General features: G+C 41.3%; 1 protein-coding gene across 2 annotated transcripts in view; it reads left to right on the top strand.

Moving 5' to 3' along the window:
* npas2 (neuronal PAS domain protein 2) overlaps positions 1 to 13,679 on the top strand; it is a 63,761-nt gene that overhangs the window by 29,654 nt on the left and 20,428 nt on the right. For both annotated transcript variants that reach the window (XM_041885936.1, XM_041885935.1), the window contains exons 4-7: positions 132 to 286; positions 7,350 to 7,441; positions 7,651 to 7,740; positions 8,112 to 8,232. In XM_041885936.1, the coding sequence (XP_041741870.1) occupies positions 132 to 286; positions 7,350 to 7,441; positions 7,651 to 7,740; positions 8,112 to 8,232 (458 nt within the window). The remainder of the gene's footprint in view (positions 1 to 131; positions 287 to 7,349; positions 7,442 to 7,650; positions 7,741 to 8,111; positions 8,233 to 13,679) is intronic.

Raw genomic sequence — 13,679 nt, 5'->3', positions numbered from 1 at the left:
ACGAATTTAGGCTGTTCTGAGGGAAAAAGGGGCTGCAACTCAACAGTAGGAAGGTGTTCCTAATGTTTTGTACACTCAGTGTAAATGGTAAGAAATGTAATCCTGTACATTTATAATGTTTTCTATTAAAGGGCATCTCGTAACAAATCGGAAAAGAAACGAAGAGACCAATTCAATGTGCTCATCAAGGAGCTGTGCACCATGCTGCAGGGCCAAGGCCATCCGCGCAAGATGGACAAATCCACCATACTGCAGAGAACAATCAACTTCCTGCAGACACAGAAAGGTAGGAATGTGTAATGTAGTGGGCTGCGTCATTCATCACATTGACGTTGGCCTCCTGCTGACCTGTGTGTGTGTATGGCGTTTAAAAAACACACACAAAAAAACACTTGCGCTTGTCTTTTCCTAAAAGCGCTGACTTTGCTGATAACTACACTACCAGTCAAAAGTTTGGACACACCTACTCATTCAAGGGTTTTTCTTTATTTTTACTATTTTTTACATTGTAGAATAATAGTGAAGACATCAAAACTATGAAATAACACATATGGAATCATGTTGTAACCACAAAAGTGTTATACAAATCAAAATATATTTTATATTTGAGATTCTTCAAATAGCCACCCTTTGCCTTGATGACAGCTTTGCACACTCTTGGCATTCTCTCAACCAGCTTCATGAGGTAGTCACCTGGAATGCATTTCAATTAACAGGTGTGTTCTTCTTAATGCGTTTGAGCCAATCAGTTGTGTTGTGACAAGGTAGGGTTGGTATACAGAAGATAGCCCTATTTGGTAAAAGACCAAGTCCATATTATGGCAAGAACAGCTCAAATAAGCAAAGAGAAATGATAGTCCATCATTACTTTAAGATATGAAGGTCAGTCAATCTGGAAAACTTCAAGAACTTTGAATGTTTCTTCAAGTGCAGTCGCAAAAACCATCAAGCGCTATGATGAAACTGGCTCACATGAGGACCGCCACAGGAAAGGAAGACCCAGAGTTACCTCTGCTGCAGAGGATAAGTTCATTAGAGTTACCAGCCTCAGATATTTCAGCCCAAATAAATGCTTCACAGAGTTCAAGTAACAGACACATCTCAACATCAACTGTTCCGAGGGGACTGTGTGAAACAGGCCTTCATGGTCGAATTGCTGCAGAGAAACCACTACTAAAGGACACCAATAATAACAAGAGACCTGCTTGGGCAAGGAACTCAAGCAATGGACATTAGACCGGTGGAAATTTGTCCTTTGGTCTGGAGTCCAAATTTGAGATTTTTGGTTCCAACCGCCGTGTCTTTGTGAGACGCGATGTGGGTAAACGGATGATCTCCGCATGTGTATTTCCCACCATAAAGCATGGAGGAGGAGGTGTTATGGTGTGGGGGTGCTTTGCTGGTGACATTGTCTGTGATTTATTTAGAATTCAAGGCACACTTAACCAGCATGGCTACCACAGCATTCTGCAGCGATACGCCATCCCATCTGGTTTGCGCTTAGTGGGACTATCATTTGTTTTTCAACAGGACAATGACCCAACATACATCCAGGCTGTGTAAGGGCTGTTTGACCAAGAAGGAGAGTGATGGATTGCTGCATCAGATGACCTGGCCTCTACAATCCCCCGACCTCAACCCAACTGAGATGGTTTGGGATGAGTCGGACGGCAGAGTGAAGGAAAAGCAGCCAACAAGTGCTCAGCATATGTGGGAACACCTTCAAGACTGTTGGAAAAGCATTCCAGGTGAAGCTGGTTGAGAGAATGCCAAGAGTGTACAAAGCTGTCATCAAGGCAAAGGGTGGCTATTTGAAGAATCTCAAATATAAAATATATTTTGATTTGTTTAACACTTTTTTGGTTACTACATGATTCCATATGTGTAATTTCATAGTTTTGATGTCTTCACTATTATTCTACAATGTAAAGAATAGTAAAAATAAAGAAAAACCCTTGAATGAGTAGGTGTGTCCAAACTTTTGACTGGTACTGTATTTTATTATGGAAACATGTACTGTACTTTATTAAGGAAACATGTACTTACTATGACTGTGATATGTGGTTGTCTCACCTATCTTAAGATGAATGCACTAACTGTAAGTTGCTCTGGATAAGAGCATCTCTCTTCTAAATACAGTGGGGGAAAAAAGTATTTAGTCAGCCACCAATTGTGCAAGTTATCCCACTTAAAAAGATGAGAGAGGTCTGTATTTTTCATCATAGGTACAGGTCAACTATGACAGACAAATTGAGAATTTTTTTCTCCAAAAAATCACATTGTAGGATTTTTTATGAATTTATTTGCAAATTATGGTGGAAAATAAGTATTTGGTCACCTACAAACAAGCAAGATTTCTGGCTCTCACAGACCTGTAACTTCTTTTTTAAGAGGCTCCTCTGTCCTCCACTCGTTACCTGTATTAATGGCACCTGTTTGAACTTGTTATCAGTATAAAAGACACCTGTCCACAACCTCAAACAGTCACACTCCAAACTCCACTATGGCCAAGACCAAAGAGCTGTCAAAGGACACCAGAAACAAAATTGTAGACCTGCACCAGGCTGGGAAGACTGAATCTGCAATAGGTAAGCAGCTTGGTTTGAAGAAATCAACTGTGGGAGCAATTATTAGGAAATGGAAGACATACAAGACCACTGATAATCTCCCTCGATCTGGGGCTCCACGCAAGATCTCACCCCGTGGGGTCAAAATGATCACAAGAACGGTGAGCAAAAATCCCAGAACCACACGGGGGGGACCTAGTGAATGACCTGCAGAGAGCTGGGACCAAAGTAACAAAGTCTACCATCAGTAACACACTACGCCGCCAGGGACTCAAATCCTGCAGTGCCAGACGTGTCCCCCTGCTTAAGCCAGTACATGTCCAGGCCCGTCTGAAGTTTGCTAGAGTGCATTTGGATGATCCAGAAGAGGATTGGGAGAATGTCATATGGTCAGATGAAACCAAAATATAACTTTTTGGTAAAAACTCAACTCGTCGTGTTTGGAGGACAAAGAATGCTGAGTTGCATCCAAAGAACACCATACCTACTGTGAAGCATGGGGGTGGAAACATTATGCTTTGGGGCTGTTTTTCTGCAAAGGGACCAGGACGACTGATCTGTGTAAAGGAAAGAATGAATGGGGCCATGTATCGTGAGATTTTGAGTGAAAACCTCCTTCCATCAGCAAGGGCATTGAAGATGAAACGTGGCTGGGTCTTTCAGCATGACAATGATCCCAAACACACCGCCCGGGCAACGAAGGAGTGGCTTCGTAAGAAGCATTTCAAGGTCCTGGAGTGGCCTAGCCAGTCTCCAGATCTCAACCCCATAGAAAATCTTTGGAGGGAGTTGAAAGTCCGTGTTGCCCAGCGACAGCCCCAAAACATCACTGCTCTAGAGGAGATCTGCATGGAGGAATGGGCCAAAATACCAGCAACAGTGTGTGAAAACCTTGTGAAGACTTACAGAAAACGTTTGACCTGTGTCATTGCCAACAAAGGGTATATAACAAAGTATTGAGAAACTTTTGTTATTGACCAAATACTTATTTTCCACCATAATTTGCAAATAAATTCATTAAAAATCCTACAATGTGATTTTCTGGATTTTTTTTCCTCATTTTGTCTGTCATAGTTGATGTGTACGTATGATGAAAATTACAGGCCTCTCCCATCTTTTTAAGTGGGAGAACTTGCACAATTGGTGGCTGACTAAATACTTATTTTCCCCACTGTACGTGTGTGTGTGTGTGTGCGTGCGTGTGTTTGTGTGCGTGTGCATGTGGCGCTTGCGTCCTGCCCTACATAAAGAACATCACTGCTCCCAGAACAGGTGGGAAAAGAAGGAAGGAACTAGGAGGGTGGATGACATTAGCTGTCTAGTATAGTATTTGTTCGGACAGGAACATAGAGAAAAGAGAGGAGTTCTCCACTTCCCTACCAAGCTTGGCCCAGACAGACAGAACCTCAACTCAGTCTAGGTCACAGCTGTCAGTGTTTACGAGATGGCTTTTAGACAGAAACCGTCCCGATCTGGGATATTTCTTAACCTCTCTTCCTCTTCTGTTTTGCGTCTCCTATTTTGTCTGAAAGCTTGACCAGTTTGGTCTATTCAGAGGTATTAATCAGGATCCTTCCACTACTAGCGATTTGGCAGCGATGGCCCCCTGGATGTTGGAGTGTAGTGTAGGTCTGACCCCATTTAGTCTATTGTTTGGTCGATAGGCTTTTGGTCGACCAAGATTTCTTTAGTCGAGCAGTAGCAAATAAAAAAAATGGTGTACAAGACACCGGAGTTAGGAGACGAGAAAACAGCCCTTGCCTTAATTGTCTAAGAAAAGTGAGGAGAGAAGAAACCCCAACTTAATTAGGTCTATAATCAATAGCCTAACTGTTAAATGTGCCTGGCTTTATAAATCATCCATATACAGTGCATTCGGAAAGTATTCAGACCCGTTGACTTTTTCCACATAATTCTTACTCTACAGCCTTATTCTAAAATTGATTAAATCATTTTTCAATCGACACACAATACACCATAAGGACAAAGCGAAAACAGGTTTAAAATTTTTTTGTGCAAGACCCTTTGCTATGAGACTCGAAATTGCGCTCAGGTGCATCCTGTTTCCATTGATCATCCTTGAGATGTTTCTACAACTTGATTGGAGTCCACCTGTGGTAAATTCAATTTATTGGAAAGGCAGACACCTGTCTATATAAGGTCCCACAGTTGACAGTGCATGTCAGAGCAAAAACCAAGCCATGAGGTCGAAGGAATTGTCCGTAGAGATCCGTGACAAGATTGTGTCGAGGCACAGATCTGGGGAACGGTAGCAAAACATTTCTGCAGCATTGAAGGTCCCCAAGAACACGGTGGCCTCCATCATTCTTAAATGGAAGAAGTTTGGAACCACCAAGACTCTTCCTAGAGCTGGCCACCTGGCCAAACTGAGCAATCGGGGGAGAAGGGCCTTGATCAGGGAGGTGACCAAGAACCCAAAAGTCACTCTGACAGAGCTCCGGAGTTCCTCTGTGGAGATGGGAGAACCTTCCAGAAGGACAACCATCTCTGCAGCACTCCACCAATCAGGCCTTTATGGTAGAGTGGCCAGACGGAAGCCACTCCTCAGTAAAAGGCACATGACAGCCCGCTTGGAGTTTGCCAAAAGGCACCTAAAGGACTCTCAGACCATGAGAAACAAGATTCTCTGGTCTGATGAAACCAAGATTGAACTCTTTGGCCTGAATGCCAAGCGTCACGTCTGGAGGAAACCTGGCACCATCTCTACGGTGAAGCATGGTGGTGGCAGCATCATGCTGTGGGGATGTTTTTCAGCGGCAGTGACTGGGAGACTAGTCAGGATTGAGGGAAAGATCAACGGAGCAAAGTACAGAGAGATCCTTGATGAAAACCTGCTCCAGAGCACCCAGGACCTCAGACTGAGGCTAAGGTTCACCTTCCAACAGGACAACAACCCTAAGCACACAGCCAAGACAACGCAGGAGTGGCTTCGGGACAAGTCTCTGAATGTCCTTGAGTGGCCCAGGCAGAGCTCGGACTTGAACCTGATCGAACATCTCTGGAGAGACCTGAAAATAGCTGTGCAGCAACGCTCCCTATCCAACCTGACAGAGCTTGAGAGGATCTGCAAAGAAGAATGGGAGAAACTCCCCAAATACAGGTGTGCCAAGCTTGTAGCGTCATACCCAAGAAGACTCAAGGCTGTAATCGCTGCCAAAGGTGCTTCAACAAAGTACTGAGTAAAGGGTCTGAATACTTATGTAAATGTAATATTTCAGTGATAAACCGGTTTTTGCTTTGTCATTATGGGGTATTGTGTGTAGATTGATGAGGGAAAAAAACAATTGAATCAATTTTAGAATAAGGCTATAACGTAACAAAATGCGGAAAAAGTCAAGGGTTCTGAATACTTTCCAAATGCAAATAAGACAGATCCTGCTTCTGTTGCCTGTTTGAGTGTTTGTTTAATAGCCTACTGATCATCAAGGCTCAAGCAACCACATGTCGGATAAACAATTTCACAAATTCTGCAGTTTTTTATTTATTTTATGCTGTAATAAAGGCTTTATATTTATAATAATAACCCTAGTTTTTCCTTGATCTCCTTCTTGTTATTATTACTGTTATTATTATGATCATCATTATTATAATAATAAGTAATGTCATTATCATTAGCAGGCTTAGTATAGCAGCCTTGTATAACCACCATCGAGCTGTAGGCCTAAGAGCGCATCCTGTTTAGTCTTAATACTGTAACTTACCTAGGCCCATATTTCAATACTTATATAGGCTACTGTATCAATCAATGTAATTGTTAATGTCATCAAACAGTATAGGAGTCATTCATGATATGAAATGCAATCAAGCGTTTTAGTTTTAAAATAAAATAAGAAAGTGACCATTGAATAATTAGCGTAAACAATAAACAGGCCTAAACCGTTCCATTTCGGAAATTGCATTCATGAATGAATGTGACTGTTTTTAGTCTTTGCTGTAATAAAGGCTTTACAAAAAAAACGTTACAACAGACTCTCTGGTACGCTTATAATTTATTCAGTGTTGTTTACATTGTTCCAAACAGTCAGAAAGATTATGTTGTAATCTAACAGATACTGTTTGGTACACATAATATGCATGCAGCGCTTGCTCCTTACTTTCTTTTTCTTGATCGCCAGTGTTTTCCACAACTAGTCAAATGTATTCCACACATCTGACTTCCCCTTTGTTTCCTGAGCAACCAGTAAACATTCCCCCGTTTCGAGTTTATTTGTCACGTTCTCTACATCCATTTTGTTGTCATGTGTTACGGTGTTCAGAGTTTGTTATTACCAATTTATTGATGTGATTATGATATGCTATAGGTCAGGCCCCATTGGTCACGTGCATGCCATGCATACATATGTCATGTAAAGAGAGCAAAGGGTTGAGGGAATAGGGAATGTTTTTCCTAAACAAATGAGGACATCCTGATGAACCTTTTTTTTTTACCTAGCGCAGAAAGTCTGAGCCAGGCCCAGCACATTCAAATCAATTGCGGTCAAACTCCGTCTAGTCATTTGTGTTTCTTAATTATTTAATCAAACAGTTTGCTTAAAGCATCAGACAAACACAGTGCATATAGTTGATTTTATTAAAACACACAGCATGTGTCTATATATGGAAAAATACCTGTTTTAAAATGTTGACAAATCGATTGGTTGAAAGAACAGATGACTCTTGGTCAACCAAGATTTTTTTTTGTCGGAGACAGTGCTAATGTAGTGCTAACAGATCTATCTAACCCCTATTCCTGGCCTTTACCTCTCTTATCCTCTGTTTCAGAAATCACAGCACAGACCGAGTCGTGTGAGATCCGGCAGGACTGGAAGCCTTTGTTCCTCAGTAATGAGGAGTTCACCCAGTTGATGCTGGAGGTAAAATCAGTTTAGCACCACGTTAATCTCCTCTGATATTAAATAAAGCCAAAGGACATCGTTCACTAGTACTGGAAGGAATACTGTATTTTGACATCCTGATTAACCTCTTTAGGCCAGCACCAGCATGATGCACCTCTGAAACAAATGTAACACACAACAATTATAGTAGCCGGCATAATAATAATCACTTTGTTTTCCTTCCACAGGCTTTAGACGGTTTCCTCATAGCACTAACTACAGATGGAAACATTATATATGTGTCCGACAGCGTGTCTTCACTCATTGGCCATTTACCGGTAAGTGAGAGTCAGGCTGATCTAGCTTGTAACAGCATTATGTCTTTGCACATGGTTATGAAAAAAAGTTTTGATTCCATTATTGTCCTTTGTAACTTCATATTAATGTATATAAGAATAGCTGCACAGTAAACAAGGATATAGATTAAATCTTGCAACCACCATGTTCCTGATTATATCATGCGTTAAACGTTAAGCTTCCACTTATGATCTCAATACACTCATTCAAATCAATGTATACTTTATTGCAATTGGGACACTGACTATGATATGTAATACCGTACCTGATAATATGACCGTGATATGACATGTGCATGGACAATGATGGGCCATAGACACTGACGCTCCCACCTTTTATCCTTTTGTATCAGTCAGATATGGTGGACCAAAATATCTTGAACTTTCTCCCTGAGCATGAGCATGGGGAGGTCTATAAGCTGCTATCATCCCACATGCTGATGACTGACCCCGTCTCTGCTGACTTCCTGGACAGTGAGTATTTAGTCCTCCTCTTCACTTCCTCAGTACTGAACCCATCTTTCCTCTTCACTCAGTACTGAACCCATTTTCCTCTTCACTCCCTCAGTACTGAACCCATATTTCCTCTTCACTCCCTCAGTACTGAACCCATCTTTCCTCTTCACTTCCTCAGGACTGAACCCATCTTTTCTCTTCACTCCCTCAGTACTGAACCATATTTCCTCTTTACTCCCTCAGTACTGAACCCATCTTTCCTTCTCAGTCAATCAGTACTGGGTCCACCTCCAGCCCTGGCACCACCAGGGATGCTTAGCTTAGGAGATGTCTGGATAGAGAAGATTAGTAATGCTTTGTTTTTCTTATTGGCATTATGTTGCAGAACAAGTATTCATAAGCATTTGTACCAGCCTCCTATTTTGTCCTGTACTAGTGCTTTGTTTTGCTTCATTTAATGCACTACAGCAATGAACAGGGCTGTGGTGACCTTTTTATTTCTTTTGATGTTGGCTATTTCACTTTTATGAGCGATATCCCCATGAATTATATGAGCGATATCCCCATGAATTATACATCAAACCATGCAGTGGCCCAGCAGTCACACGCCACAGCCTCCAAAACAAACAGTGATTTTATGCCAGCAGTGGGGAAAATTCTGTTTGACAAAGTGTTAAATCTCTCCTGTAGGCATCCATCCAGTTCTATTGTATTTACATGACTATTGCCTCTGTGTGTTAGGAATTCACACTGTACTGTACTGAACCTCAGACCACCTCTGCTCTGCAGTCCTGATACTGAACTGACCGTGAATATAGAGCAGGTTGCCGTGTTTGGCTCCGCCAGTTTATTGGATTGCTGGACAGTGTGGTCCTATGATTAGTCCTTTAGCTAATAATAGTAGTTAGCCTAGCAGCGTGGTTAGGAGTTTTAATCACTGTAGCTTCAGTAATCCTGTATCTAGGGCTCGAGACACTGAGCTTAATCCCATGCTACAATTGTGCTCTTCTGAGAAAGAGACTGATGTGGAATCATCTAAGTCTATGTTTAGAACTACAGGAATACAAAGCATAGAAAACTACTGTAGACGCTACTCTGTCTGGAATAATCATTTTCTCCTAGCCTCATTAACAGGCAATTCCTGCATTTAGCTTTCATCTCCTTTCTTTCATTAAAAAAAATACTGCTTCTCCTGCTCAACACACGAATTGCTTAGGAAGTCAGCGATCTTCTTGGTTAATTTGTTACTGTCATTTCGTTGAAGTATAGCAATGGGAATGTGTGTTGCTCTGAGTTGAGTGTTCATCACTAATACATACATTATGTGCACTGCACTCCCACCTGAGGACAAAGGAGCTCTCAGGTCCTTATGAACGTCTAGCTGCTCTTGGATAAGTGAACTCAATACTTGACTCAGAGTTTACGGTACCACAGAGGAAGCATTTTATTTAATTGAATCCAGGTAGATATGTGTAACAATGGAGTGATGATATCATTCTTGGTTTAATAAGGAACCTTTTTTCCTTTGCACTTTAAATCCCAAATGTGTGTGTCATTCTGTACAGATGTTTGCAAATGTATTAAAAATACAAATCTGAAATATCACATTTTACATAAGTATTCAGACCCTTTACTCAGTACTTTGTTGAAGCACCTTTGGCAGCAATTACAGCCTCAAGTCTTCTTGGGTATGACTCTACAAGCTTGGCACACTTGTATTTGGGGAGTTTCTCCCATTCTTCTCAGCAGATCCTCTCAAGCTATGTCAGGTTGGATGGGGAGCGTTGCTGCACAGCTATTTTCAGGTCTCTCCAGAGATGTTGGATCGGGTTCAAGTCCGGGCTCTGGCTGCGCCACTCAAAGACATTCAGAGACTTGTCCCAAAGCCACTCCTGCGTTGTCTTGGCTGTGTGCTTAAGGTCGTTGTACTGTTGGAAGGTGAACCTTCGCCCCAGTGTGAGGTCCTGGTTTTCATCAAGGATCTCTCTGTACTTTGCTCCGTTCATATTTCCCTTGATCCTGACTAGTCTCCCAGTCCCTGCCGCTGAAAAACATCCCCACAGCATGATGCTGCCACCACCATGCTTCACCGTAGGGATGGTGCCAGGTTTCCTCCAGACATGATGCTTGGCATTCAGGCCAAAGAGTTTAATCTTGGTTTCATCAGACCAGAGAATCTTGGTTCTCATGGTCTGAGAGTACTTTAGGTGCCATTTGGAAAACTCCAAGCGGGCTGTCATGTGCCTTTTACTGAGGAGTGGCTTCCATCTGGCCACTCTACCATAAAGGCCTGATTTGGTGGAGTGCTGCAGAGATGGTTGTCCTTCTGCAAGGTTCTCCCATCTCCACAGAGGAACTCTGGAGCTCTGTCAGGGTAACCATCAGGTTCTTGGTCACCTCCCTGACCAAGGCACTTCTCCCCCGATTGCTCAGTTTGGCCGGGCGGCCAGCTCTAGGAAGAGTCTTGGTGGTTCCAATCTTCTTCCATTTAAGAATGATGGAGGCCACCGTGTTCTGGGTAAAATACTTGCTGGGTAAAAGACTTGCTGGCACGAAGATAGGCATGAATGATCAGTTCCCGAGGTAGATTGCAGAACGGCGCAAAGTTCTGTACCCAATCTTCAAGTAGACTAGATTAAAAGGGAAGTGTGTAGCTCTCGTAGTCGATAAACTGTATATTGACAACCAAATGTTCAGAGACACAAAGACTACTCCATGGCTATTCTAAAAATTATAAAGTTCTCATAGAGGAGTCGAATAATGAAACACCCAATACTAGCCATGGTAGGGATTGTAATAATAAAAAAATATATAAATAGAAAAGCAATAAAATAAAACAATTGTTAAATAAATATAGTACAACTACACTGTACCTTTCAAGATAGGGAATTATGTAAAATAATTAGCATCCCAGAGTCGCCTCTTCACTGTTGACGTTGAGACTGGTGTTTTGCGGGTACTATTTAATGAAGCTGCCCGTTGAGAACCTGTGAGGCGCCTGTTTCTCAAACTAGACACTCTAATGTATTTGTCCTCTTGCTCAGTTGTGCACCGGGCCTTCCACTCCTCTTTCTATTCTGGTTAGAGCCAGTTTGCGCTGTTCTGTGAAGGGAGTAGTACACAGCGTTGTACGAGATCTTCAGTTTCTTGGCAATTTCTCGCATGGAATAGCCTTCATTTCTCAGAACAAGAATAGACTGACGAGTTTCAGAAGAAAGTGATTTGTTTCTGGCCATTTTGAGCCTGTAATGGAACCCACAATAGCTGATGCTCCAGATACTCAACTAGTCTCAAGAAGGGCAGTTTTATTGCTTCTTTAAATCAGCACAACAGTTTTAAGCTATTCTAACATAATTGCAAAAGGGTTTTCTAATGATCAATTAGCCTTTTAAAATGATAAACTTGGATTAGAAAACACAACATGCCATTGGAACACAGGACTGATGGTTGCTGATAATGGGCTTCTGTACGCCTATGTAGATATTCCATTAAAAATCAGCCGTTTCCAGCTACAATAGCCATTTACAACATGAACAATGTCTACACTGTATTTCTGATCAATTTGATGTTATTTTAATGGACAAAATAATTGATTTTCTTTCGAAAACAAGGACATTTCTAAGTGACCCCAAACTTTTGAATGATGGTGTATATAGTATGTATAAGCTGGAGGTAGAGGCCTAAGCGTTGTTGTTCAGTTGTTTACTCCAATTAGGGGAGGGGTGGTAGGGTTAGAAAGTAATAAAGGAAAATATATATAATTTTTAAAGGATATGTACATGTATTTATATGTGTATGTTTATATGTATACATATATATTTGTAAAAAATATATGGGGGATTGGAAGTGATGCAGACAATTACATTGATGGAAGCTACAATCTATTTGCAATATTAAAGCTGATCTACCCCTTAAAAAAATTTACAAATAAAAAAAATGTTTCTTCTGAAAAACAGTTTTCACTTTGTTATTATGGAGTATTGTGTGTAAATTGATTTTATGTAATCCATTTTAGATTAAGGCTGTAACGTAACAAAATGTGGAGAAAGAAATGTGGAGAAAGAAATGTGGAGGAAAGGGTCTGAATACTTTCCGAATGCACTGTATATATTATATTATAACAAATGTATGTATATATATGTATGTACACTACCAGTCAAAAGTTTTACAACACCTACTCATTCAAGGGTTTTTCTTTATTTTTACTATTTTCTACATTGTAAAATAATAGTGAAGACATCAAAACCTATGAAATAACACATATGGAATCATGTAGTAACCAAAAAATATTTTATCAAAATCAAAAAAGTGTTAAACAAATCTAAATCTATTTTATATTTGAAATTCTTCAAAGTAGCCACCCTTTGCCTTGATGACAGCTTTGCAGACTCTTGGCATTCTCTCAACCAGCTTCACCTGGAATGCTTTTCCAACATTCTTGAAGGAGTTCCCACATATGCTGAGCACTTGTTGGCTGCTTTTCCTTCACTCTGCGGTCAAACTAATCCCAAACCATCTCAATTGGGTTGAGGTCGGGTGATTGTGGAGGCCAGGTCATCTGATGATGCAGCACTCCATCACTCTCCTTCTTGGTCAAATAGCCCTTACACAGCCTGGAGGTGTGTTGGGTCATTATCCTGTTGAAAAACAAATGATAGTCCCACTAAGCCCAAACCAGATGGGATGGCGTATCGCTGCAGAATGCTGTGGTAGCCATGCTGGTTAAGTGTGCCTTGAATTCTAAATAAATCACAGACAGTGTCACCAGCAAAGCACCCCCACACCATCACACCTCCTCCTCCATGCTTCACGGTGGGAACCACACATGCAGAGATCATCTGTTCACCTACTCTGCGTCTCACAGAGACACAGCAGTTGGAACCAAAAATCTCAAATTTGGACTCATCAGACCAAAGGACAGATTTCCACCGGTCTAATGTTCATTGCTCGTGTTTCTTGGCCCAAGTAGGTCTCCTCTTTTTATTGGTGTCCTTTAGTAGTGGTTTCTTTGCAGCAATTAGACCATGAAGGCCTGATTCACGCAGTCTCCTCTGAACAGTTGATGTTGAGATGTGTCTGTTACTTGAACTCTGTGAAGCATTTATTTGGGCTGAAATTTCTGAGGCTGGTAACTCTAATGAACTTATCCTCTGCAGCAGAGGTAACTCTGGGTCTTCCTTTCCTGTGGCGGTCCTCATGAGAGCCAGTTTCATCATAGCGCTTGATGGTTTTTGCGACTGCACTTAAAGAAACTTTCAAAGTTCTTGAAATGTTCCGGATTGACTGATCTTCATGTCTTAAAGTAACAATGAACTGTCGTTTCTCTTTGCTTATTTGAGCTGTTCTTGCCATAATATGGACTTGGTCTTTTACCAAATAGGGCTACACATTAAGAACATTAAGCACATTAAGAAGGAAAGAAATTCCACAAATTAACTTTTAACAAGGCACACCTGTTAATTGAA

Source organism: Coregonus clupeaformis, chromosome 9, assembly GCF_020615455.1.
Source record: "Coregonus clupeaformis isolate EN_2021a chromosome 9, ASM2061545v1, whole genome shotgun sequence".
NCBI classification, from domain to species: domain Eukaryota; kingdom Metazoa; phylum Chordata; class Actinopteri; order Salmoniformes; family Salmonidae; genus Coregonus; species Coregonus clupeaformis.
The sequence above is the reverse complement of the archived record's forward strand: the minus strand, read 5'-3'. Positions and strand labels throughout refer to the sequence as shown.